This window comes from Eumetopias jubatus, unplaced genomic scaffold, assembly GCF_037043125.1.
Source record: "Eumetopias jubatus isolate StellerSeaLion01/CBP00866 unplaced genomic scaffold, mEumJub1_p1.0 scaffold_12, whole genome shotgun sequence".
NCBI lineage: Eukaryota > Metazoa > Chordata > Mammalia > Carnivora > Otariidae > Eumetopias > Eumetopias jubatus.
The window spans coordinates 96,093,334-96,121,167 of NW_028274818.1; the positions used below are offsets into that span (position 1 = coordinate 96,093,334).

Sequence of the window (27,834 nt, forward strand, 5' to 3'; positions counted from 1 at the left end):
ATAATTATTCTTCAAACTGTGCATATATGGTTTTGCACTTTTCTGTATCATATATCCCAACTAAAGAGAAAATATGCATGGAAAAATACGTACCATGTTTAGGAGAGGGGGGAATGAGATTAGGGAGGTGTGTGCAGATACAGTTGTGTTTGTAATTTTATGTTTCATGAGCTGGGAGCTAAGTACATGGGTTTTCAATTATTATTGTCCATAATTGTTTATATGTCTAAAATATTTAAATCGAAATTAAAACTAAGAAGGCAATATGGAAAAGAAGATGGATGCTTTTGTTTCTGTTTTCATTTCCTTTATGGTTGTTAAATTATTTATTCAATAAATTTGAATCAGGAGAGAAAACACAATAGCTAAATCAGTACTTTAGAGATTTGCCGGCATTCAGAAGTTCTTTTCTTTAGGGAGACATGGAGAATAGAATCCAGTTACTAATCTCAGGGCTTGATCTCAGGCCTGTTTGTTTGGTTTACTCTTGCAGAAGTGATCCTAGGGTATACAACTGCCTGCGTCCTGTGAGCAGCTCCCACCTCTGCATGAGTATCTGCTACTCACCCCATCCCTCTCTCAAAGTCTCACTGACCTTTCCCTGCAGCCCTCATGTGAACTGGCCCGGAAGTCATTCCACTGTTGGGTGGAGATGGCTGCTGCTTTCCTAGAAAGCCTGCTCCAACCCCTTCCTACTCATTCGGCAAGTCCTCATTCCAGGCTGCTGATCTTGGATCCCCCCCACCCCCTACACTGTGTAAACAGAAATAACTGGGAAACTACACTCCTGAAGGAAGTCCTCAGCAGGGCTGGAAAATGAAAACTCCAACACATTCAGAATGCAATGTAAGACTGGTTGCACATGGATTTCCCTACCTCCTGAGCCTCTGGGGCTCCCTTCTCATTTTCTTTATACAGCCTTTCTTTAAGGAGTTGGAATAACTGTCTCCCTGAGAGCCCTTAGTCCCGTGGTTTTCTCACGTGGCTCCCTAGGGGAGGAGAGGGCATCTGGCCTAGTGGATAAATGGAAGGAAGCTGGTCCAGGTAACTCCTTGTTCAGTTACTTAGTGAACCAACCCAGGATCCGCTCAGACTTCTTGTCATGTACAATAATAAAGTTCTCTTTTATTATTTAAGCCAATTTTGGTTGCAGTTTTTATTACAGCTGAAACATCCTACTTACTGTAGGATAGAAAGAGGAAATTTTGTTATACATATTGTTGAGAAAGTCGGGAGCAGTTAGTGATAAATAAGAGGAAGCCTCCAGGGGTCCCGTCTGGGGCAGTGCTACTCAAAGTGTGGTTCATGGACCTGCAGCATCAGAATTACCTAGCAGCTTGTAAGGAATGCCCGGGTAAGGGCTTCACTCCAGACGGACCAAATCAGATTCCCTGGAGGTAGGACTGGGAATCAGTATTTTAACAAGGTCCCCCTCAGTGATTTGGATGCAACTAAGGTGGGAGAAAACACTGACCTAGAAGCCTTCTGCAGCTGGGAGTGTGACTGGTCCATCAGAGGAAGTGCTCTGTCTCTAGCTCACGGCCGACCTCTCTGAAGCTGTTCCGATCTTCTAGATCTCAATTTCCCTTTCTGTCACAAGAGTATGAGGATCAGATGAGGAACTGGGTGTAAAAATGGTTTGAAAGAGCTCAAGCCTTGATCCCTGGCAGAGTCCTTGAGCTGGCCCACCCCTACGGGGGGCTACAGCACCTGAGGCTGCAGACAGTATGTCAGCTGCTTTGGGGAGGGCCTGTCCCCGTCTGCGAAGGAACTGGCAGGTAGAGGATGGAGAGTCACTGCCATTCCTAACTGAACTCGGTTGCTCCAATTTTGCGTTTTCTTTTTTCAGATACCTGCTTGCCCTTGTGGCTTGAGGAGGGTTGGCCCCTGTCGCAGTGCTGCCCCTCCTCCCTTACAACCTCAGCGACCTCAGCCGTCCTCCCGCCACATCCTCCACATCTTCAGCCCTCCTCCCGCACCTCTACTGAGGTGACCTGGTTCCCCGCCCCCCCCGCCCGGCTCTCCCTGGCCTTTGACGCCCGAGGAGGCACGGGACCCACTGCCCTGCAGACAGACGAACGACTAGGTCGTGAGCCCTGCCTCCGCTCGAGTTCGGAGGCGTCGACCCCGATGCGGGAACCACCCTCCGAGCCAACGAGGAGCGCCCGCGTAGGGACGGCGGCCTCGCGAACCAGCCCTGCGCGCGGAACGAGAGAGAGCGGGTGGAGAGGGCGCGGCCGCCTGCCTGACGACCAATCAGAGCAGGGCAAGCAAGCTGGCCCGGCTCCCAGTGGCCACTCAGGCGCAGGCCGAACGCGCTGCCTGCTCTTGGACTGGACAAGCTTCCTGCCAATCAGAGGCGGAGCAAGAGGAGCCTCGGCCAATAGCGGGAGGCGCCCCGGTCAGGCCGGTGGCCCTGCGGCGCGCGCGGTGGTCCGCAAGCCAGTTGGCGCGGAGGGAGTGGCCGCCCTCCCGCCCTCGCGCGCTGCGCTCTCGGTCCCCCGGGCCCGCCCGTCGGCCGCGCCGCGTCATGTCAGGCGCTGCTCGGCGGTAGTGCCCGGGCCGCCGTCGCCCGCCCGCCCGAAGCCGCGCCCACTGTCCAGAGCCAGAGGGATGGTGGTAGTCACGGGGCGGGAGCCAGACAGCCGTCGTCCAGACGGTGCCATGTCCAGCTCCGACGCTGAAGACGACTTTCTGGAGCCGGCCACCCCGACGGCCACGCAGGCGGGGCACGCGCTGCCCCTGCTGCCCCAGGAGGTACCTTGGGGGGGTGGGGCGTGGGAAGGGGCGCAGAGGGAGAAGCAGGTGCCCAGCAGAGCTGACCCTGCGGTGCGAGCCGTGCCGAGGCTGGGGTCAGAGGTGGGATCGAGGGCGGCGCCAGAGGAGCTGTGCTCCGGGGGCCCACCCACCTCCAGTAAAACGCACCAGGTGTGTCTTCCCTGCCCCAGGGCACACCTGCCCCCCCCCCGCCCCGCCTTCCTCCAATCCCCGCTTCCAGTATTCACTGACTGCAAGGCTGGTTTAGGCCCACCCCTCTGTCGCATCCTTACCAACTAGAGGAGGGAGGGTAGGCTGTGGGAAGGGGACCTCGGAGCCCCAAGAGGAGAGTGTCTTCTAGGAGATCAAAGAGGAGGCCTTCGTGGTTGCCCAGTCCTAATCTCCAGCTGCCCAGAAGGTGGAGTAAGGGACTGTGTAGATAAGAAGCAGGCCAATGAACAGATGTGTCCACATTCACCCGACAGCTCCATGGCTTTCCTCCGCTAGCGACTGTGCTGGGTGCTCCTACTGGTCTTACTGTGTATGACAGTATCATATTTAGAGCTGAAATGACCCTCAAGAGAAAGAGAAAAGAGGAGGAAGGTGGGGCATTGCCAGGCACTGAAGAAGGAGACTAGGAGGTAGGAGCTAAGGTAGTGCTGGGTAAGGGAGCCTGTTGTGATGTGTGGAGTACTAGAAAAACGGACAGCTCCAGAGGGGCAGGGCTGGGCTGGGGGTGGCTGGTCCTCTTGGGATTAGAAGCCTAAACTCTAAACATCATGAAACACTTGTGATAATGAGCAAAACCCTGGAAGTACTCTTTGCAGTTGGGGAAAAAAAAAAAAAAGCCATCAGGAACACTGGTGCTTATCTTTTGTGCACTGTCATCGGGAAAACAGTGTGGTTTGAGAGAAAGAGCACAGAACTGTAGGCCAGCTCCCCCACAGATACATTGTTCCATGTGAGATCTAAAACTGGTTTTGATTGCTTTTTCCTCTGTGCCTCAGTCTTTTCAGCTCTACTAGAGCAAACACTGGGATTGGTATGAGATGTCCTTGGAAAAGGTGTAAAGAGCTCCAGAAATGTAAAGTATTATTATCCCAAAATAATATTTGAGTCCTCGGTATGCACGTACAATGGTTTTAGAGGAGCTATGGAGTAAGTAGAAGGCATTTGCTGTCCTTTGGTTGCAGAAGAGTAAAAGTGCATACATACACAAGAACCGTGTATTTTTTTCATTCATTCATTCAGTGCATATTTGGGTCTTTACTGCAAGCCAGGCACTGCATTAGGCTCTGGCTAACTTTGATTTAATGTATTTGTATCCTACTTTATTGCACAAAGAATTTGAAAACATTATTTTACTTATATGTGGAATCTAAAAAACAAACAAAAAAACAAAGCATAAATAGACTCATAAATACAGAGAACTAACCAGTGTTCTGGTTAGTTAGAAGCTGGTTAGCACAGCTCCTCTGTTAGATATAACTAACCCCTCTGGTAAAGAGGGGAGGGAGGGTGGAGGGATGGGCAAAATGGGCAAAGGGGAGTGGGAGGTAGTGGCTTCCAGTTAGGGAATCAATAAGTCACTGGGATGAAAGGTACAGCATAAGGAATATAGTCAATGATATTGTAATAGCAATATATGGTGGCAGGTGGTAGCTACACTTGTGGTGAGCAGACAATAAGGTATAGACCTGTCAAATCACTGTGTCATACACCCAGAACTAATATAACATTAGGTGTCAACTATACCTCAAAAAAAAAAGTGGAAAAAAAATAGAACTGGAAAGCTGGGGGAAAGGACTATCTAGCTAAATATACACTGGAGCCTGAGAGATGTTGTAATATTAAAAAGTGTACACTAGTATAAAATTTTAGTTAATCTGGAGGTTTGTGGGAAAATTAGAGAACTGGCTTCATTTCTTTTAAAGCTACAAGGAGTGAAAGATATCCCTCCCCCTGCGAAAAGGTCCTGAGCATTTTAGGGGGAACTTAGAGCTTCTCTGGGCCAATCTATACCATCAATCCCTGTTCCTCCCCCTGCCCTTGCCTCCAGAACCTGAGTTGGACTAGGGACTGATCTCACTCTACAGATTAAGTAGTAGAGAAGTGGTGAGGTACAGAGAATGTGGAGTGGATGCCTGGAATAATTCCACAAACATCTATGAGCCCCACTGTGGGTGGCCTCGTGACTAGTGAATAAGATGCTGTCCCTGCCCTCAGGAAACTTGGGGTCTAGAAGGGTAGGCTCACAGGAGTAATTAACTGCTAGTGTATCATGGTAGGCACTATGAAGAGGAGAGCATGGCACATGGTGAAGGCGCAATGGAGGGAATACTTAGTTAAGTCTGTCTTGGGGCAGGTGAGGGACAAAAGGGCAGAAATGCTCACAAAATCAGGAAACTTGAAGAGAAGCTTTTAGAATGAGTGGACGCTGCCAACTTACATGGTGCCTTGGTGTGCACTAGAGAAAGGCACACAGCTGAGCTAGCAGATCTCTCGCAGATGGGTGCCCTTGTGCACACCACATATAGGGCAGTTGCATTTGCTAGATGGACAGAGGGAGAGTGGAAAGAACATTCTGGACAGAGAAGACAGCATAAGCAAGGGCATAAAAGTGGTAATAGAGCAGAGATAGTAGAACTGGGGTGAGGAGGCCTGATTTAATGGCTCTCAGGGGGACAGTGGGGTGGACTTGGCAACTGAGAAGTGTGGGGAGAGGGAGGAGAGAGAGAAGAGCATTCAGAAGGAGCATTTCCGGATTTTAGCCTTGGGTGCCTGAATGGTGCAGCACTGATGAGATCCAAGGAGACTGCAGACAGAGCAGCCCCTGCTCTCATTCCCCAATGCCTGGTTGAAAGTGCTGGTGGTTCCTTTCCAGTTTCCTGAGGTTGTCCCCCTTAACATTGGAGGGGCTCACTTCACCACACGCCTGTCTACTCTGCGGCGCTATGAAGACACCATGCTGGCGGCCATGTTCAGTGGGCGGCATTACATCCCCACAGACGCCGAGGGCCGGTACTTCATTGACCGGGATGGCACCCACTTTGGGTATGTTTCTCCCTCTATGGTCAACTTTGTAGTCCTAGTGAGTGTCCTGGGCCTCAGTATGGGGCTTTGGTGTCTTCTATAATACCTAGAAGAGGAGATAACAAATGTACTGATGGAATTTAATAAATGTGTTTATTGAATGAGATCAAAAGTCATAGTTTTTTTCCCAGAGGAGACAAGGACAGCCAGAGAAATCTCAGGTGACACACACTGGCTGGATGTGGCGAAACTGCTTCTGTCCTGTGAAATTTAAGACCAGGAAATTGTCATCTGTGTGGAGCAGGTGTGATCCCCCCTGGAGGTGGGAGATTCTAAAGCAACTTCGTGGGGAAAATCCTCAGATTCAGATTCTGGGGCTCCACATTGCCCTTAGGGAGGGACACGGTGTGGGACCGTGGTTCTCAGACTTCCTTCAAGAGTTTAAAACAAACGAACAAAAAAGGTGAGGGAAGGACCAATATGTGATTGCCATCCTTTAATTTTGCCAAGAAAAGTCTTTAAAAAAAAAAAAACCTTCAATTGTGACTGTCATTTTAATACTAAAACATGGAAAGACACAATCTCAAAAAAGAAAATAGCCCTTCCCAAGAAAGGACTTCTGACACCTTACACATAAACAGCTTAAAGACTTTATGTTTTAGTTTCCTTATTTGTGAAATGAGAAATGATGATAGCTGCCTCACAGGCCTGCCATGCCAATTACATAAGGAGCCTTGGTGTGACCCCTGGCCAGGTCCTTCCAGAGCATGTGGCTAAAGCTCTTTGCCCCTTCAGTCTAACTTTGGAGATGACTAGAGAACTAACATGGTTCTCAACCTTCAACAGATTGACTAGGGAGGCAAAAACTCTCCGACCACTACGTCTCTGTGCTGGCCTCCGAGTAGGATTGCCTGCACTGGGAGAAGGGGTATTTTTATGTTCAGAAAGGAGCCTCTGGTCAAACAATTTACTTTGAACCATCTGGGTGTCCCCATTGGGCTGTCAGCTGCCTCCAATGCTGAGAAAACAAAGTGTCACATCACTCTGCAGAGCTATAAAAAGATTTTTGTTTGCAGGCTGTTTGCGGGAGGAAAGTGCTGGCCCCGGCTGGCAGCTCCCACAGCACTCTTAGCTGGGCCTTGCCCCGGGGTTATGTTCTTCAGAGCAGACCAAGGTTTGCGTAAGATCCTAGAGGACTGATTTGGAAAGGGGTTGTGGGGAGGGGGGGAACAGGGTTAGGCTGTAGGTTGATGTGCCCATGCCCAGGTGGCCATAGCTGGAGAGGGTCAGAGCCAGGCAAGGGTGTGGCAGAAGGCAGGATGTTGTAGCATTTATCCTCGGGCTGCTGGACTGCTGTGGCCTATGATTCATCAGCAGCAGATGAAGTTGCCTACAGACTCAGATAAAATAAAATAGGGGTTTAAGGCATTTGGTCAGGAACATTTCTCTGCTGGTGCAGTTCATGTGCTCCCAGCACCCCCCATGAAGGCTGCTTGGGCCGCCATCTGGGGTGGTTTCCCATTTGATCAGTGAATAGCACTTTGGACTAGAGTCTGGACCACTGTGGGTATGGCCTTGGAGTCAACTGTGTCTGCATTTGGGCTCCTGCTAGCTGTGACTCCTTGAGTAAGGGTATTCCTTGACCTCTCTGAGCCCCTCTTTTTCCTCATTTATAAAATGGGCCTAAAATGGCACTTACCCCACAATGTCATTGAAGTGACTAAATGGGATAACACATGAATAGTGACTGACACAGATTAGAACTTAGTGAGCAATAGCTGGTATTACATCATGGTCAGAGACTACTGTTGAGGCAACATCTTGATCTTGGGGTTTACTCACATATCTTTACAGAAAAGACCTTCCCACACCTAACCAGTAAAGGATCTGATTATTCTTAGCACTAAAGAATTTGAAGATAGAATTAAAAGAACTGAATATTTATCTTAAGAAAATGCAGTATACGATTTTCTTCACTCCAGGAACCAGTTTGTTCAAGTGTTAGGGGTAAGCATTTGATGTCTTTATAGCTACAGAATAAGACTAATGGCAAGGTTATATAGAAGATGGGGAACCATTCCACATTGCTGGTGGAAATGTAAAATGCTACAACCATTTTGTTAAGCATGCACTTCACCTTATAAGTGAAGAGTTCTACTCCTAATACATACCCAAGAGAAGTTGGTACATGTGTCCCCAGAAAGTCTTTTACAGGAATGTTCATCACAGCTTTACTCGTAAGAGCCCCAAACTGGAAACAACGCAACTGTCCATCAACAAGAGAATGGGTAAATAAATTACAGCATATCCATTCAATGTGGGGCCACTTAGTTTGTTACATAGGGGATGAATCTCAGAAACATTCTGTTGAAGGGGAGAAGCTAAGCATGGAAGAGAACGTACTGTGTGCTTCCACTTACATGAATTTCAAGATGAGGCAAAACTAATCTTCACTGATAGAAGAATTCTGGGGTTGAATGGGAAGAGGCAGAAGGAAACTTTAAGGAGATGGAAACGTTCTGTATCTCAGTGTAGGTGGTGGTTGTAATCAAACTATATGATTTGTACCTTGATTGCACATTAATTATACCTCAATTTAAATCTATAGATTAAGGAGCCTAGAAATCACATCTTTCCATTATTCCTATGTATACCCAATAATAACAACACCTAATAAAAATAAAAAATATTACGCCTAATAATAGTTATAAATATAATAGTAATGATACTGGTAATAACAGCTACTAATGCGTATTGAGGGCTTACCCAGTGCCAGGTATTTTCCAAGCACTTTTTATCTATTAACTCACTTAATCTCTTCATTCCATTATGGGGTAGTTTTTTTTTTTATTTCCCCCCCTTTTACAGATGAAAAAATCAGGGCACAGAGAGGTTAGGTTCACTTACCCAAGGTTACACAGCTGGTAGTCTGGTTCCAGATTCTGTGCTCTTAACATGCTCTTAACTACTATATGTCACCACCCAGGTCCATTAGCTCCTTCTCACCAACTCTCTTTCCTTCCTGCTCAGAGATGTGCTGAATTTCCTGCGCTCAGGGGACCTGCCGCCCCGGGAGCGTGTACGGGCTGTGTATAAAGAGGCCCAGTACTATGCCATCGGGCCCCTCCTGGAGCAGCTAGAGAACATGCAGCCTCTGAAGGGGGAGAAAGTGCGCCAGGCATTTCTGGGACTCATGCCCTATTACAAAGGTGAGGGGTCAACTGCCCCGTGTGGTCGAGGTGTGGGAAAAGAGGGTTGCAAGGCATCTATCTGGGCCTAGGTCTTCACCAGAAGAAGTGGGTCCAAGATTCATCTACATTACTCAAGATTGGAGAGATTCCTGCTTCCCTTTCTGCCCTCCCCTCCCAGTCACACTGGGAAGATTCAGGTTAAATAAGACCCACCTTGCCTGTGACATCATCAAATCACCTTTCAAAAGGATTGTCCTCATTCCATGTTTTTGGTTTCCTTTTGCCATGGCGATCCATGATCCCTGTTTAAGTTTGTGCCCTTCATAAGCCCACAGAGTCCCTTCTGCAGGATCTCTCTCCCCTGTTGGATCCTGCCTTCACTGGAGCTCTCTCTTTGTGTCCTGATACTGCCTTGCCCACCCCCCACCCCAACCTCCTGACCCCCATCCCAGTGATGGGTGCTGTGTTCACCCCACAGACCATTTGGAGCGGATTGTGGAGATTGCCCGGCTGCGTGCGGTACAGCGGAAGGCCCGCTTTGCCAAGCTCAAGGTCTGTGTCTTCAAGGAGGAGATGCCCATCACCCCCTACGAGTGTCCTCTTCTCAACTCCCTGCGCTTCGAGCGGAGCGAGAGCGATGGGCAGCTCTTTGAGCACCATTGCGAAGTGGATGTGTCTTTTGGGCCCTGGGAGGCTGTGGCTGATGTTTATGACCTACTGCACTGCCTGGTCACGGACCTCTCAGCCCAGGGCCTCATCGTGGACCACCAGTGCATCGGGGTGTGTGACAAGCACCTCATCAACCACTACTACTGCAAGCGCCCCATCTATGAGTTCAAGATCACATGGTGGTGAGTAGCCCTGGTAGGGAACAGTCCCGTCAGGGAGGGCATCCATTCCCTTTAGTGGCTCTGGGGTAAGATCCCTGGAAGGGATACTAACTGCCCCAGACCTGCTGAGGTGAGGACCAAGTCCTGAGGCACAGCTCCAAGGGGATGGAGGTCTCCTGGCAGCTCCAGTCTCTCGGCTGTACCTCGGGGTCAGGCTCAGGGCTTGTGGCCCACAGGGACTTGGTACCTGCACTCACCTGACCTTTCCTCAAGGCACAGCAGTCTTTGCCTGAGGCTGATGGGGTCTGGCTAGCTAGGGCTTGACCAGGAAGTTCAGAGAGGTTTCGTCACTCTCTTGATCTTGCAAGAGAGTTTCTGCCCTTTTTAGTGCCACGTTACCAAACTAATATAGGCGTAAGCACTTCCTCAGCCCTGTTCGAGTGTCCCTTCCTTGTGCCTAGCATATAGGTATGAACACAGAATATGATGGGGGATTTGCCCAAGGACCTACCCCACAGCCCCTGACTGAAGAAGCAGCATCTGCTCTCCCTCTTCCCCCAGGGATAGTTCCACGCTTTGTTTTGGGATGTGGAAAGACTCTGCCTCCTGAAACATATCCTTCACCACCTTTTGGAGATGCAACCATAGTTGCCAAAGCCATGCACCAGGTTGGCCTTAGAAAAGCACAATGTTTACAGCCCTGCCTTAGGGCCTTGGCTTCTCCTACCTTCCACCAACCTTCCTTGCTTGAAGGGTTATCTTCTCAGGGCTGTAATGCAGATTTCAGAGGTTCCTTTTGAAGATTCCCTGAGTCAAGCAGGCAAGTTGCATAGATCTTCTGTTGTCTATGAGATGTAACATCCTTTCTGGAGGCTCAGAATCTCTTTGGCTGCCATTTCATGTGTTAGCATCCAATCTGTGGTGAACCTCTGTAGATAGGAACCCCACTCATTTTTAAACCCTGCTGCTTTATCCTGCTCACGTTCTCCTAGGAGAGTGTCTGTTCTGAGGAAGCAAAGAAAGGGTTGGGTGGGAGGCACAGCTCTACCAGGAGCTGTAGGATGATCGCAGCAAACCTCCATCACGTTCTGCTCCCCACATCTCAGAGAGAGAAAAGGATCCACAAGGTTCTGCTCCCACTGCATTTTCTTCTTGCTCCATCTGCAGACTAGGGCAGTTAAGCAGGCTATGGACGTGCATCTCCTAAAGGAAGAGCTATGCAGCACCAGCAATTGGAACATAATATTTCTGTGCTGCATTAAGGGCTTCTCCCTGTAATCACGACTCTGCTTGACTGTGCTGGGTGTTTGGTAGGGAGATTTTTTTTTTTTTCTTTTTATGTAAAACACTGGTGAGGACAGCCTCACTGGTCTCAGTCCTACAAGACCAGATTGGCGAGGTAGGGCGAGGGGGAACGGAAGATGTCTGCATCCTTCTTAGGAAGAGAAGCCCAAGTCCTGGGACCTTGCCAAACTCCTTCATGGGGCAGTGACCTCCTGGCCCCCTGTGGAACAGGGGTTCCGGGGCGTGGCTTTGCACTCACGTTGTGTGGTGGAACAGAGGTACAGACTGAGATCTGAGAGGAACGTGCAGTCAGTTGTTCAGGTTCAGAGATAAGTGTTCTCTCTATTGTCCTCATCCACAAATGAATCATCACTATTCTGGAGTTGATGTCCGTGCTTGAAGCTTACTCCCAACAACATGGCTCTTGTCTTATTCTAACAGAAGTCTTCCGCTTAAGTTGGTCCGATAGGTGTTACTGCCTAATGCAAATTCATTTTTGGACAGACACTGAGGCAAGCTATTCAGGAGAAGGGCGGTGTGAGTAGAAAGGAGACAATTACTCCCAGTGCTTTCAGTTATCTGGCCTAGGCTCCTTCTCGTTCCCACCCCTGGCACAGAGCATCACAGTACCTTGGTTATTTAGAGTCCATACATGTAAGATAGAGTGATTGGTAGGCTCAAATGCAAGTTTGCTCAAAAATACACCCTGAAGACTAGCTTGGGGCTTCAGGGATGCTAGATAAGGACACTGTCCCCAGGCCCCTTGCTAGAGACACTCCTCTGGACCCCTCTGGCCCTGTGTTGTCCTCACAGTGGTGTACTTTATGCCACTGTGGGAGAGACAAGGCTCTGGGCCAGTAGACCAGGCAGAGCAGGGATACTGGCAGCCAGCTTATAGCTCTTTTGAAATGAAGTAAAAGAATTCAGTGGCCCAATTTGGCCATTCTCTGATGAGAAGCCAAGGCCAAGATGAAGAGTGCTTTTGGATGCGGTGGTTTGAGGTAATGGCCTCCAAATAAAGGTCATATCTGAGGAAGTGACTTCTCCCAGTTGGATCCCTTCTCAACTCTAAATGGTCAGGTCTAGAGCATAAGAAGGGGTGGGTTAGGAAGGAGGGCTCCAAAGGATGAATGCTTCTACCCAATCGAAAGGGAGTATATTTTCATAGAATTCTTGTGCATAACGTTTATGGGTCAAACCAAGTGCCTGCCTTTGGAGCTTCCATTATGTTTGACTTTGGGCACCTTTTCTCCCAGGTGTCATGCTCACTGGTTGGGAAGGTGAAAGGTTTAGGAGATAGGATTGTATGGTGCAATAGCAGCCATAACAAAATTCAACAAAAATAAAAAACTTAATGGCAACAAAAAAGATTGAAACAAAACCACAATGAAACACATCACAGCATCCCAGATGGAGGAGTTCTTTGGGTAAACGCTCTAAATAGAAGAAATAGAGGAACCGTCACCATCCTTATTCTACCTTTGGTTAACTCACGAGGCTGTCCAGTGCTTATCATGTGGAAAGCAGTCAACTGTGCTCTGAAAGCTTCTGTTCTTTCTTCCCGGGGCTTAGGATATTCTGGTTGCTGTCTGAGCCTTGTGCCTCAGGCTGTTCAAGTGACATAATCTTCCTGTTCTGGGTTGCTTGTTGGAGGACTAGAAGAATGACATTTGCAAGCCACAAGGTGGGGTGAGCCTCAGTGTGCAATCTTGGTCTAAGCTGGATCCTGAAGAGGTTAAGACAAATAACAACAACAAAACAAAAACTACTTACACTGAGCATTTTGATCCCAGTTAGAATTTTAAATATCCTTCTGCATACCTTCTGTCCATATTTGATTCTAAGTGATTAAGCTTTCTTAGGTACCTTTTTGCTGGGGCTCTTTCATGTGAAGGTAGTACCTGCCTTGTGATCCTTAAAAGAGGGAGGCTTTAAACATCAGAAGCCGGAGTGTGGGGAACTGGAGTGGAAGAGGCACTTTTTGGAATTCTGGAAGAAACATATATGTATACATATGTTAATTGGGAGAAGGGTGGGTTGGCAGGGGTTGAGGAGGTGGGAACAAAGACTGGGTATAGGAACAGGTTGCCTCTGGAGTATGGGAGGTCACCTGGGTCCACTGTCTTCCTTCTGTATGGTGTTGGGTTTGTGTACATGGCATAACACTTCCTATGTTTGTTCACTACTTGTTTGTAAGTGCTTTGGTGCATGGAGCCCCAGTACCCTCACATGGCATTAAAGTAAAGAATTAGAATCTGGGTGCTGTGCCTTTCTTTTTTAGAGACTTACTCTCATCCCTCCTCTGCCCCCACTGTGCCAGCAAACAATGTCTTGATTTCTCCTTAAAATGTGGTGTGTTTTGGGATGCTCAACTAAATAAAATAGGCTCTTTCCTGAGACCAGCAGCTGAACTTCTGCCCTGGCTTGAAGGAAAAGGGAGATGGGCCCCATGAAGGCCCTTCTGCAGTTACTCTAGCCTTGTCTCTGTTCCAGGTAGGAGTGTGCCCACCCAGTCTAGACACACAGCTCTGCCCTCTTGTGTTGAGAGGTCTCTAGGGGAAGAAGATAGTGCAATTGCCCAGTCACTGTGTGGTTCACGACCATGTCAGGTGATTCTGAGAGAAATCCCTCCTGTCATTCACCACTTCTTTTGAGGGTGAGATAAATGGCTCTAAGCTTATGTGAGCCTCTGTGGCTAAGACCCTTCGTTGAGGAAAATGGACTTGAGTTGCCCTTCCTCTGGAAATAGAGTTTGACACTTCCCTGGCTAATGAGGGTCCTCATCAAGATGTCCCTTGGAGTCACTTCATGGATTAACCCAGAAGGGTGAGTCCTGACATGCTGGGTAGCTATGCCACCCTCCAACTGCTTCCTTAAATCTCTCATTATTCTGACTTTTAAACAAAAGCATCACCTGTGCCAAGTGTATTCCCTGACCTGCTTACTGTGTACACAATCACATAGTAATGATACATTAATAATACTTCACAAATTGGAAACTGAAACTCATGGAGGTGTAATTTACTCAAGGGCACATAGCTAATAGGTAGCAAAGTCAGGGTTCAAACCCAGGACCCTTTTCTGAAGTCCTCACAGATGTTCTATAGAGCCCTCCCTTCCGCTTGGCAGCACAGAGGGCTTCAACCTGTGAAAATTTGAAAGGCAGATGCTCTAGAAGGAAGACTTTCTTTGATGTGTAGGCCTTAAGTAGTCCGTGAACATTAAGGAGCTAGCTGGGGTCCCCAGTGTACCACCCTCCTTAGTGAGGGACACATGTTCACTAGGTGGAGAAGGGTCCCACTCATGGGCAGTGATGGAGGTGAGTAATGGCTCCCTGGCTGGACCCTAGGTGTGGCGAGATGATCTGGGACGGCCTGAGTTCATCAGACTCTTGCAGCCTACAGGCCTAACCACACAGATGTGCTATGCAGCCTGACCGTGTGGAGAAGGATGCCCGAGGCCTCGGCCCTCCTTCAGGGACCCCTGGCCTCAAGAGAATAACTGAATGTAAGGCTTTTTAGTTTAGCTTAGGGGGTCTTGTGCGCCTGGCTTGGGGCTTATGGCCCTTAGACTCTGGGCCTCAACCCTGCCCGTTTGTTCCTTTGTCATCATTTTGGAGATGACCTCTTAGTTAGCTTCACTTACGTCATTTTGATTTGTTTAACTTAGAACATGTTCCTTTAGCTTTTGTTTACTTCACCTTTAACTTTCTGTCTTTTGATTCCTTACCATTTTGTTTTTCCTGTCATGTGTTTTAGAGTTCTGTATTTTTTAAACGTAATTTTAAACTTTATTTCTAATGTAACTTTAAAATAAAGCACCTATATGAATAGGATGCTAATGAAGATAGTGCTTGTTCTGAGCAAGGGAAATTATGTGCTTTTTTTTTTTTCCATTCATTTCTACAATGATCTTACTAGCTGTGAACATTAGGTATCTCATTTTTCTCTTAGATGAATATCTTCTTCTAAAGTCTAAATACAAGGAGAAACTGACAGTGTTATTACAAAAGTCATAGATCTGGGTTATCTACTAGATCCAATGGCCAAGCTTTTACCTCCCCCTCCAGAATGCCTGCCTCCCCCCATATACACACAAGAACAGTAAGTTCAGACTTAGGAAGAGGGCAGTCCCATTCCTGACGGCTAAGGGCTTCTTCCTTCACACACTTGTTCTTCCTGAGCAATGACATGATCTAAATATCCTGGGATTCCACCACCTCCAACCACCTGGAACTAAGTGGAAACAGAACTATTGTGCACCAGGAAAAAAAAATCCAACTCAGCTGCAGGAAAGACTGAATTGAACCATCTTGAACCATCCGGAAGTACTTCATAAAAGGGACCCATAATCAGATTGTGATGCACCTTTTCCACCCTTCTGTGATCCCAGTGGCAACCTGAATCACCCTTCCACAAACCATGACTTTTAGAAGACCCTGGATTTTTTCCTATATCATGTGATCTTGGCAGATGGCCTAGCTCCAGTAGATCTTTGGAACAGATGTATACATACTTCTCCTTTTTTACAAAAAAATTAAGAAATAGAACCCCAAAGCACCACACAGCTTAGAGCTTGATCTCCATTAAAAGAAATTTATAAGTTAAGAGTTGAGTTGAAATCTTTATACCTTTGTTATTTTTGTAAAGGGATTGGGATGGTATCATGAGTAGGTTTAAGTCCCTAGAATGTGTATCGACTTCTATAAATGCCTTTATTAGTGTGTTTATTAGTGTGCTTTCCAACATTACATCCTTACCTTCAGCTCTACCTCAGCTTACACTGTCCCAGGGACCCATCTGTATATGCACACATCGTGGGTGCCTACTGTCCCTATTCTCACTGGGTCATCTCCACCGCTCCCCCGCCCCCACCACTCATGACTGCCCTGTCTTTGGCATTTTAAAGCTGGTTGGCCACTTCTGGCCATACCTCATCCAGTATTTGGTTGCCAGCCCTGGCAGTGATGCTTTATCCAGCACTGCCCCCAACTTATTCTCAGGCAGTTAGGTGCTCTTTGCACTGAGGTCCTGGACTTGGATTCAGCTCTCTCAACTGGCCTGCTAGGATTTGAAGAGCATTTTCAGCCTTTCTCTCTAAGCTCCATGTCTACTTCCACAAGGGCAGCAGAGGATACTTGCAAGACCCCACTGAACAGATAAATTAGCTTCACCCTCCTCTACCCTTGGAAGGGATAATCAACATAGTTTTTCCAGAAACTACATTCACCAAGAGCTTCCTAATGAAAATAGGGACTTCCCTGGTCAGCTGACCACATCACTATTGGCCGAAATGAGGATGGCATTATTCACTTGGCACTCCCGGAAAGTCAAGGCAGAATGTATCTGCCTCCAGACATATTCAGGGAATGTTCTACCCAATTGCCTAATTTTATACTTCCAAATACACTCTGTTTGGAAATTCCCATTGGTTCAGAGAGGCAGAACACTGAGGAATACCCTCTGTAGTCACCTGCAGGAATATTCTACCACTTACATTGCCTGGGCCTTTAGCCCAGAGGATTCTACAGACATAGGGCTTATTGCCTGATTTGGAACCCCATCAGTGCTGTTCTCTGCTGGGATGGCAATCCTGACTCCTTTATGGCAGCAGCACCCCTGGGACAACCTGGAATTGTGGATTGAGATCCAGAGGTAGGATTTCCAGATAGTCCAACCAAGGTATCTCATGATAATGTAGTAGAAAGTGATGTTTCTTAGGTGGAAGGCTTTCCAGATACTCAACTACCCCACAATTTTGGGGATTTATAGGCAGTGGCCATTCATTCATGCTCCTCAACTTCCTCACATGATCATCCTGTCTTTTTAGGAAGGGGTTTCACCTGATCCCTTACTAAGGGCCCAGAATTCCAACAGCTGAAAACCCTGTACATCTTTTCTCGTATCCTGGCCTTACAGAACCAAGACACACTTCAGTGCCTCGGAAGGGGAAACAAGGAGGCACAAGCATGGGCAGCCTCTGTCCCTTGTTTTTACACGTCCATGATGCTGGTATTGGCAGGCCGACAACCCCTGTAGGTGTGAGAGTTGCAACATAACCAACAGATTCAAGGTCTAGAGGCAGCATTCGAAAGAACCCCTGCAGGGATGTCTGTCTACAGGAGCCTGGAGTACTCAAGGTGAAACTGGGAGCTTGCTCCACATAGTGAAGGCAGGCCATGTTTTTCCAACATTTTGGCTTCAGAAGATACTCCGAACATACACAAAACCGCGAGAAAAAGGCCAGCAAAGGAATTCCAGCTCTGGTTGTAGCTAACTGAGAAGCCATTGCAAGCTGCAGGTAGGTACCCACATGTAGCAGAGGCCAGCCAAAATCCAGAGCCTGCCAAAGTGGACACAAAAAGGAACTGTATCTTCTGATAACGGCTAACTGGGGTGACGAGAGGAAATCGAACTCTGGTGCTTCTGCTCCACCCTATTGCTATCCCACGTGCCTTTACATCTCACCCATTCAAAATGGAAAATAACATAGAAACTTGGGACCTTCTAGTCAACACATAAGTCTGTACTGCCTCCTTCTAAAGTGATCTTGCCTGAATTGCACTGAGTCATTTGTATTAGTCAAGAGGAGAAAAAAACACGCAGTAATCTGAACAATTTATATCTTTAATACAAATTAATTATAACTGGATTGGAATAATGAGGGATTGGCTAATAAATAGTAGTGATAACTACAAAGAATATAGGAATGCCACATAGAGGAAGCAGCCACTCAGGACTGAGATAGAGGATCCAAGGAAGAGCGACCCCTTCCCCAGAGCTGATTATCAGACCTTTTTGGAGAGGGCATAGCCATGGTTCACTGACTGGCAGAGAAGTCACTGGGGTGCTGTGCTTGGTGGAACTTGCTGGAAATCTGCTGGGAAAATCTGCTCAGGGAGGTGTTTTATCAGAGGCAGTCCACTACAAAACCACCCAAGGTGAGTGCTGGGGAAAGCTGCTGGCCTCTTTGTGCTACTGAGTGCCATGTACTGCAGGAGCTGGGTGCTGGAGAAGCTGTGCTGTGAGCAGTCCCACCAGAACCAGAAAGGAAAATACCTTTCCTCTTGGCAGCGTCTCACCAATATCCTCTACTAGCAAAGTTTAATATCATGTTCATTGATGAAGGAAAAAAATGTTCAAAGGTCCCAACCCAATTTTCGTAGAAGCAATAGAGGATGAATATGGAGCTAAGAGGCAATCCGTAACTGGCATTTTTAAAAAAGATTTTATTTATTTGAGAGAGAGAGAGAGAACAAGCGGGGGGAGGAGGAGAGGCAGAGGGAGAAGCAGGCTCCTCACTGAGTGGGGAGCCCGAAGTGGGGCTTGATCCCAGGACCCTGGGACCATGACCTGAGCTGAAGGCAGACGCTTAACCGACTGAGCCACCGAGCTGCCCCAATAACTGGCATATCTATATGCTGATGACTCCCAAATTTATACCCCTGCCCAGGCCTCTTTCCTGAGCCTTGAATTATATACTCAATAACCTGATAAATACTTCTACTTCAGTATCTATTAGCCATCCCAAGCTTAATATATCCAAATGGAATTCTTTATTTCCTCTTCCCACCCCAACCATCTTCCTTATTCCATCTTCTCTATCTCAGGAAATGGCACTACCATTCACCCAGTCAACAAAAAACCTGAGCGTCATCTTTAACTCCCCTCCGTACCTCACCTTCTAGTGCAATCCATTGCCAGGTCTTGAATCTGTCTTCAGGATGTATCTTGAAAACATCACAAATTCACCTGTCTAAATCACCATCATCTCTCACCCTGCATTACTACAAAGGCTTCTTGGCTTAATTTGGCCCCTGATTACCCCCTCCAATCTGTTCTCCGAAATAGTCTTGAAAGGGTTGATTAGATCCTGCAGCATGCCAACTTAAAACTCTTTGCTTTTAGAATGGAATTGAAAGGTCTTACCATGTTTGATCTGGTGCCTATGCACCCCCAGGCTCATCACACCACCCTGCTCCTTGTTTCCCACCCTCTATTCTTGCCTTTTTTCAGTTCCTGCCTCAGGTTTTTGTGATTGGCATTCCCTGTCCCTGGAATGCCCTTCCCCCAGCCCTTCTCATGGGCTGGCTCACTTTCCTATTTTAAGTTTCAGCTCAAATGTCACATAATCAGTGAGACCTTTGATCATGCCATGGAAGTACACTTCCAATACTGTCTATCACATCACCTGATTTATTTCCTTTATAGCATTTGTTACCAATAGTAATAATCTTGTTTGTTATGTCTCTATTTCCTTTTAAATAAGCTCCCTGAAGGCAGAAATTTTGCAACTATATCCCAATGCTTAGAACAGTGCCTGGAAAAGAGGTGCTCAGTCAAGTTCTGTCAAACAATCTGTCCAGTGTAGGGACAGACCTCTTAGGGTATTTTAGTATTACCATGCCCTGTGATTAAAGTCAATGGAAAACAACAACCCAATCTAGGCAGGACTACTAATGGCCCAGACCTTTCATGAATGAAAGTTTGGGTCACCTCACCAGGTAAAGAGATTTCAGTATGGAGATTAAGTATGATTTGAAGAGATATGGGTGTTAAGTTGACAAGGGGCAGAATTGTGATGGTTGATTTTATGTGTCAACTCTGTTGGACCACACTGCCCAGATATTTGGTCAAATATTATTCTGGATGTTTCTGTAAGGGTGTTTTTGGGTGGGTTTTACATTCTAATCAGTGGACTTTAGGTAAAACAGATTGCCCTCCCTAGTGTGGGTTGGCCTCATCCAGTCAGTTGAAGGTCTGAATAGAACAAAAGACTGGCTTCCCCCAAGCACAAGGGAATTCTGACAGCAGATGGCCTTAAGAACTTCATCTACAGTATCAGCTCTTCCTGGTTCATTAGAAGACTGTCTTTGGACTTGAACTGCAACTCTTTCCAGAGCCTCCTGCTTGCTAATTTCCCCCATCAGATTTTGGGCTCACCAAACCTTCACAATCACATGACCCCATTCTTTAAAATAATTCTCTTCCTATATCTACAGTATCTATTTTAGAATGTATACATGTATCTCTCTCTTTCCGTTTCTTTCTCTCTGTATATGAATATATATATTCATAGAATATATGAACATATAGAAAGAGATATACATATATTAGAAAGAGATACATATCCTAAGAGAATATATATCTATACTGAAGTCTAAAGGTAGCATACCACATGTTCCATCACCTTACTGTTTTCATTTAACACTATCTTTTGTAGATCTATCCATTTAGAGCTCCACCTCCCCACCCCCAACTTTAAAATTTGATAGTACAGTTGACCCACGAACAATGCAGGGGTTAGGGTCACCAACCTCTTTGGCAGAAAATCCACATGTAAATTTTGACTCCCCCAAAACTTAACTACTAATTGCCTAGTGTTGACCGAAGGCCTTACCAACAACATAAAGAGTCTACATACTTATATAATATACTATATTCTTACAATAATCTAGAGAAAAGAAAATATTACAAAAACCGTAAGAAGGGGAAAATACATTTACAGTACTGTTCTGTATTTATCAAAAAAAATCTGGTTAGGGTTACAGAAAAGACGGTGTTGGCAGTGCAGGTCTCTGCTCATCAGCCACTACTCTGCCCTATTCCTTGGTATGGCCTATGGAGCCAAGTGCTACAGCTACCTGAAACCTCAAGCAGAAGAGTTAAAGAGGATAGCAGCCAAGGAGAAAAAGAAGCAGGAGAAATGGAAACACACTGAGAGAGAACTGGCAGAAGCCCCAGACAACAGCATACTAAAGTGACCCTGCTTTTCTCTGGAATGATATGGATGAATAAAGTTCTCTGTGTTGTGTGATGCTTAAAAAACAAAAAACAAACAAACAAAAAAAACTGTAAACTACATCAAAATATAAAACTCCTGCACAGCAAAGGACACAATCAAAAACAGTTGCCTTTTAAGGCAACGTACTGAATGGGAGAAGATATTTGCAAATGACATCTCCAATGAAGGGTTAGTATCCAAAATATATAAGGAATTTATACAAATCAACACCCAAAAAACAATCCCAAAAAACAAAAAATGGGCAGAAGAAATGAACAGACATTTCTCCAAAGAAGACATCCAGTGGCCAACAGACACATGAAAAGATGCTCAACATCCCTCTATACTATTACTATACTCATATTGTAAGAATACCATGTATAATACATAAAACATACAAAATATGAATTAACACCTATTTATGTTATCAGTAAGGCTTCCAGTCAACAGTAAACTTTTAGTAGTTTAGTTTCTGGGGAGTCAAAAGTTATATGCAGATTTTCAACAGTAGGTCAGTACCCCTAACCCTCACATTGTTCAAGGGCCAACTGTAATGGGTTATAACCCACTGAATAAAATAAGAATCCATGAGCTTATGTTGACAGAAATAAATAATTACATAAAAGAAGTAGAAAGGAAAGTTTTTTTTTAAGATTTTATTTATTCATTTATTTGAGAGAGAGACTGTGCATGAGTGTGAGCAGGGGGATAGGGCAAAGGCAGAGGGACAAGCAGACTGGGCACTGAGCATGGAGCCCTACACGGGGCTGGATCCCACGGCCCCGAGATCACGACCTGAGCCAAAACCAAGAGTTGGATGCTCATCCAACTGAGCCACCAAGGCGCCCTGGAAAGTTCTTAATTACAGTAAAATGTCAGCTAACAGATAGAGAGGAAATGATGGGGTTAGAAAAATCTACATTTAGCAATGATCAAAATTATAACTGACTTAGACAAGAATCAAGATTCTAAAATTAATGAATGAACTGTTGAAGAAAAACAGGATCTAACATAGTCTCAAAGTATTTCCCTACAAATAACTAATTACAAAGGTAAAAATAGTAACTTTACAGTGTAGACACCTGAAAGATTCCTCATGAGTCATGTAACCAAAGTCAACATTAGCCGAAGGGCCTGTCCTGAGAAAGCACATTATTTAAATAATTTCTCTGTCAAAATGAATAACCTGAATCTAATCATGAGAAAACAACAGACAAACCCAAATTGAGGGACATTCTTTAGACTGACTGTCTTACACTTTTTAAAAATTTCAAGATCATGAAAAACAAAAATGGAAGAACTATTCCAGATTAAAGAATACTAAAGAGACATGACAATTAAATGATTCTGGGTTAGATTTGGGACCAGGAGAAACAATAACTATAAAGGCCATTCTTGGGACAATTGATGAAAACTGAATAAGGGCTGTAGATTAAGCAGTAGAATTTTATCAATGTTAATTTATCAAATGTTAATTTTCCTGATTTTAATGATTCTGCTTTGGTTTTCTTTTTTTTGTTTTTTTTTTTTATTTATTTATTCATGAGAGTCAGAGAGAGAGAGAGAGAGAGGCAGAGGGAGAAGCACGCTCCCCGCAGAGCAGGGAGCCTGATGCGGGACTCGATCCCAGGACTCTGGGATCATGACCTGAGCCGAAGGCAGACACTTAACCATCTGAGCCACCCAGGCGCTCTCTGCTTTGGTTTTCTAAGAGGATTATCTTTCTTCTTAGGAAATACACACTGAAATATGTAGGAGTCAAGAAGCATGATGTCTGCAACTTATTTGCATTTTTCAGGAAAACGCCTGTGTGTGTGTGTGTGTGTGTGTGTCTGTGTGCGCACGCGCGCACATGCGCGCGCATATGTAAGAAGAGAGATTGAACAAATGATAAAGCAAATGGGGCAAATACACAAATTCAAGAAGCCTAGAGATCTCCAAGTGAGATAAATTCAGAGAGATCCACACCAAGAAACATTATAATCAAACTGTAGGAAGCCAAAGAAAAAGAATCTTGAAAGCAGCAAGGGAGAATAAACTCATCACATAAAAAGGATCCCAATAAGAATATAAACTGATTTCTTATCAGAAACTATGGAGGCCAGAAGGCAGTAGGATGACATATTTGAAGTGTTGAAAGAAAAACCTGTCAATCAAGAATTCTGTATCTGGGCGCGCCTGGGTTGTGCTGTCGGTTAAGCATCTGGCTCTGGTTTCGGCTCAGGTTGTGATCTCAGGATTGGGAGATTGAGCCCCTCATTGGGCTCCGTGCTCAGCATGGAGTCTGCTTGAGATTCTCACTCCCTCTCCATCTGCCCCTCCTGCTCATTCTCTCTGCCTCTCTAAAATAAATTAATTAATTAAAAAAAAGACTATACCTGGCAAAACTCCTCTTCAAGAATGAAGGAGAAATTAAGACATCCCCAGATAAGCAAAAGGTAAGGGAATTTGTTACTGGTAGACCTGCACTGTAAGAAATGCCCAAAGGAGGGGCGCCTGGGTGGCTCAGTCCTTAGGCGTCTGCCTTCGGCTCAGGTCATGATCCCAGGGTCCTGGGATTGAGCCCCGCATCGGGCTCCCTGCTCTGCGGGAAGCCTGCTTCCCCCTCTCCCACTCCCCCTGCTTGTGCTCCTGCTCTCACTATCTCTCTCTCTGTCAAATAAATAAATAAAATATTAAAAAAATAAAAAATGCTCTTAAATAACCAGTGGTCAAAGAAAAAATCACAAAGGAAATTAGAAAATATTTTGAGACAAATGAAAATGAAAACACAACATACAAAACCTAGGAAATGTACTGAAAGCAGTGCTCAAGTGAAATTTATACCTGCAAACATCTATATTTAAAAAACCTCAATAACCTAACTCTACACCTTAAAAAAAATTTTTTTTAAGATTTTATTTATTTATTTGACAGAGACACAGTGAGAGAGGGAATACAAGCAGGGGGAGTGGGAGATGGAGAAGCAGGCTTCCCGCGGAGCAGGGAGCCCGATGTGGGGCTCGATCCCAGGACCCTGGGATCATGACCTGAGCCGGAGGCAGATGCTTAACGACTGAGCTGCCCAGGCGCCCCTAAAAAAAAATTTTTTTAAGTAGGCTCCACACCCCACGTGGGGCTAGAACTCATGATCCTGAGATCAAGAGTCACATGCTCTACCAACTGAGCCAGCCGGCTGCCCTTATACTAAAGGAACTAGAAAAAGAAGCACAGGGGTGCCTGCGTGGCTCAGCCCTTAAGCGTCTGCCTTCGGCTCAGGTCATGATCTCAGGGTCCTGGGATCGAGCCCCGCATCAAGCTCCCTGCTCAGCGGGAAGCCTGCTTCTCCCTCTCCCGCTCCCCCTCCTTGGGTTCGGGCTCTCGCTATCTCTTTCTCTGTCAAATAATAAAATCTTTAAAAAAAAAGAAAAACACAAACTGAGCCAAAGTTAGCAGAAAGTAGGAAATAAAGATTAGAATGGAGATAAGTGAAATAATGAATAGGATAGGGACGCCTGAGTTGGCTCAGGTCATGATCCCAGGGTCCTGGGATCGAGACCCGAGTCGGTCTTCCTGCTCCGCGGGAGGCCTGCTTCTTCCTCTCCCACTCCCCCTGCTTGTGTTCCCTCTCTCGCTGTCTCAATAAATATGTGTTGACTGCAAAAAAAAAAAAAAAATTAGCAAAGTTGGGTCACCTTGGTGGCTCAGTTGGTTAAGCATCTGCCTTTGGCTCAGGTCATGATCCCAGGGTCCTGGGATGGAGCCCCACGTTGTGCTTCCTGCTCAGCAGGGAGGCTGCTTCTCCCTCTCCCTCTGCCCCTGCCTCTTGCCCAGGCTCGCTCTCTCACTCTCTCTCTCAGCTAAACAAATAAAATCTTAAAAAAAAAATCAGCAAAATTGACAAATATTTAGCTAGAATGTCAGAGAAAAAAGAGAAGACTCAAATTGCTAAAATCAGAAATTAAAGAGGGGACCTTACTACTGACTTTATATAAAAAGGATTATAAGAGAATACTATGAACATATACACCAACAAATTAACCAAAGGAAATGGACTAATTTTTAGAAACATAAAACCTACCAAGTCTGAATCACAAAGAAATAGAGAATCCAAATAGATCTATAACTAGTGACAAGGTTGAATCAGTAATCAAAAACCCTCCAAGAAAGAAAAGCCTTGGACTTGATGGTTTTGCTGGAGAATTCTACCAAACATTTGAAGAACTAATACCAATCCTTCTCAAACTCTTCCAAAAAATTGAAAGTGAAGGGAATTCTTTCTAGCTCATACTAACTCATCCATTGCCCTGATACTGAACCAAAGACACTATTGGAAAAAAAAAAATACAGACCAATATCCCCTATGAATATTGATACAAAAATTCTCAACAAAAGATGAACAAACTGAATTCCACAGCATATCAAAAGGATTATATACTGTGGCCAAGTGGGATATATCCCTAGACTACAATGATGGTCTTAAGAGAATAAAGGGGAAAAAACTACCTTATCTCCTCAATTGATACAGAAAAATCTTGTGACACAATTTAACACCCTTTCATGATAAAACACTCAACAAACTAGGAATAGAGTGAAACTAACTCAGTATAAGAAAGCCACATATGAATGAAAAACCCACAGCTAACATTCTATTCAATGGTATAAGACAAAGAGTTGCCACTAAGATCAGGAATAAGACAAAGATGGCTAGTTTTTTTTCCCAGTTCTATTCAACATATTATTGGACGTTCTAGCCAGAGCAGCTAGGCAAGAAAAGGAAATAAAAAAACGCATCCAAACTGGAAAGGAAAAAGTAAAATTATATCTGGTCAAAGACATGATTTTATATGTAGAAAACCCTAGGATTCCACAGGAAAAATTAATAGAATAAATAAAATTGAGCAATGTAGTAATACAAAACCAACCCACAGTAATCAGTCACCTCTTTATACACTAACAATGAGCAACCCAAAAGAAATTAAAACAATTCCGTTTATAAGAGCATCAAAAGGAATAAAATACTTATGAAATAACTTAATCAAGGAGGTAGAAGACTTGTACAATGAAAACTCTAAAACTTTGCTGAAAGAAATAAAGAAGACAAATGGAAAGAAATCTCATGTAAATTTGGTTGTTTGTTGTTGAGTTTTAGTTCTCTCTATATTCTGGGTAACAATCCCTTATCAGATAAGTCATTTGCAAACATTTTATCCTGTGAGTTACCTTTGTATTCTGTTGATTGTGGCGTTGATGCATGAAAATTTTAAATTTTGGTAAGTCCAATTTTTCTATTTTTTCTTTTATTACCTGTGTCTTTGGTATTGCATAAGAAATTACTGTCAAATACAGTGTCATGAAGCTTTTCAACTGTGTTTTCTTCCAAATTTTATCTCTTACATTTAGGTCTTTGATCAAGTTTGAGTTAATTTTTGTATATGGTGTTAGGTAAGGGTCCAAATTCATTCTTCTGCCTGTAAATTTTATGATGTATATATTTTACAATAAACAAGTTTTAAAAACTATGATACCCTTTCATGATTTAAAAAAAAAAAGCCTGTAAACTAAGAGTAGCAGGGAACTTCCTCAACATGATAAAGGCCATATATGAAAAACCCAGCGGTAACATCATACTCAATTGTGAAAGATGGAACGTTTTTCCACTAAGATCAGGAACAAGACAAGGATGCCTGCTTTCACTACTTTTATTAACATGTTTTCATTTCTCTTGGGTAGATTCATCTTATCTGACCTTTCTCTGGAATCTGACTCCTCCCAACAACCCCTTTGCTTTCTCTCTTTCCTCTTAGCTTCCACATTACTCCTCTTTTATAATTTTCCTCTTGCTTCTATTTTTTTTTCACTCTTCTTTTGCTGGCTCTTTTTCTTTTGACTCACTCCAAGATGAATTTTTAGCCCTCTTTTATCTTCACTTTTTCCAATGGGACTGATTTTTATAAATTCATATGCAAAAGGGGCACCTGGGTGGCTCAGTCAGTTAAGTGTCTAACTCTTGATTTCAGCTCAGGTCATGAACTCAGGGTTGTGAGATCAAACCCTGGGTTGGGCTTGCTTCAGATTTTCTCTGTCCCTCTCTAAATAAATAAATATATCAATTAATTAAAATTAATTATGCATATGCAAAATATAATCATATGCAAAATAACACAAATAAAAATAAAAATAATACAATGAATATCCATATACCTATCAAGAACTAAACCACTAAATTCAAGAACTAAAACATTGCTTCCTCAGTTAAGTATAGCCTTGGTGCCCCTTTCCAGTAGCCTCCCACCCCACTTTCTCTGAGAGAGAAGGCATATCTGGTAATTTGTCCCACTAACGGCCCCAATGAGTCAGACCTACTAGTGTCCTCACTTTTGCTAGTTCCCTCCCACATTGACCTAGGGGTTAGCCCCTTACCTACTTTGCCCATTACCTTTTGATCTCTCCTTCTACCTCCCCCTAGTTCACTCTGCTACAGCTACATAGGTTGGAAGTGTCAAGAGGGCTCTCGCACTTGTTCCCTGGACCTAGAACACCTGCCCAAATATTTGCATACCAGCATGGCTAGCTCCCTCGCCCTTTGTTCAAGTTACTTTCTCAGCCAGGGCTTTCCCCTCAACTCTAACACTGCAGACTTTTAGATTGCACTTTCTATTCCTCTTCCTTGCATTATTATTTTTTTTAATAACAATTATCACCATCTCCTGTACTACTGTAAATAACTTGTTTATTGGCTTCTCCCCTCTCTAGAATGTAAGCTTCTCAGTATTAGGGGAGGGAAAAGAACGTTACCTCTACTTCTTGGCTGAGAAGAAAAGGTTAACAAGAGAAAAACAAATAGAAATTTATTAACACATATACCTCATACATACATAAGAGATACGCAAGGAAAAGACTTAGAATGCCAACTTAAATACTATCTTCAGGTAGACAAAAGAAAGGTGTGTGTTGGGGCTGGGTGGGTAGCTGTA

General features: G+C 44.8%; 1 protein-coding gene across 4 annotated transcripts; it reads left to right on the plus strand.

The window, feature by feature from the left end:
• The first annotated feature begins 2,441 nt into the window (after positions 1 to 2,441).
• Positions 2,442 to 13,353, plus strand: KCTD7 (potassium channel tetramerization domain containing 7). Of its 4 annotated transcripts, none has more exons than XM_028109809.2 (5): positions 2,442 to 2,757; positions 5,642 to 5,811; positions 8,821 to 8,999; positions 9,434 to 9,832; positions 12,668 to 13,353. In XM_028109809.2, exons 1-5 carry the CDS (start codon positions 2,614 to 2,616, stop codon positions 12,718 to 12,720), a joined length of 945 nt encoding a protein of 314 aa, XP_027965610.1. In that variant the 5' UTR covers positions 2,442 to 2,613; the 3' UTR covers positions 12,721 to 13,353. The 4 variants fall into 4 exon arrangements, with proteins under 4 accessions (XP_027965610.1, XP_027965609.1, XP_027965611.1 ...); XM_028109808.2 differs by having other exon boundaries at positions 9,460 to 9,832; XM_028109810.2 differs by having other exon boundaries at positions 9,434 to 12,760.
• The last annotated feature ends 14,481 nt before the right edge of the window (positions 13,354 to 27,834 follow it).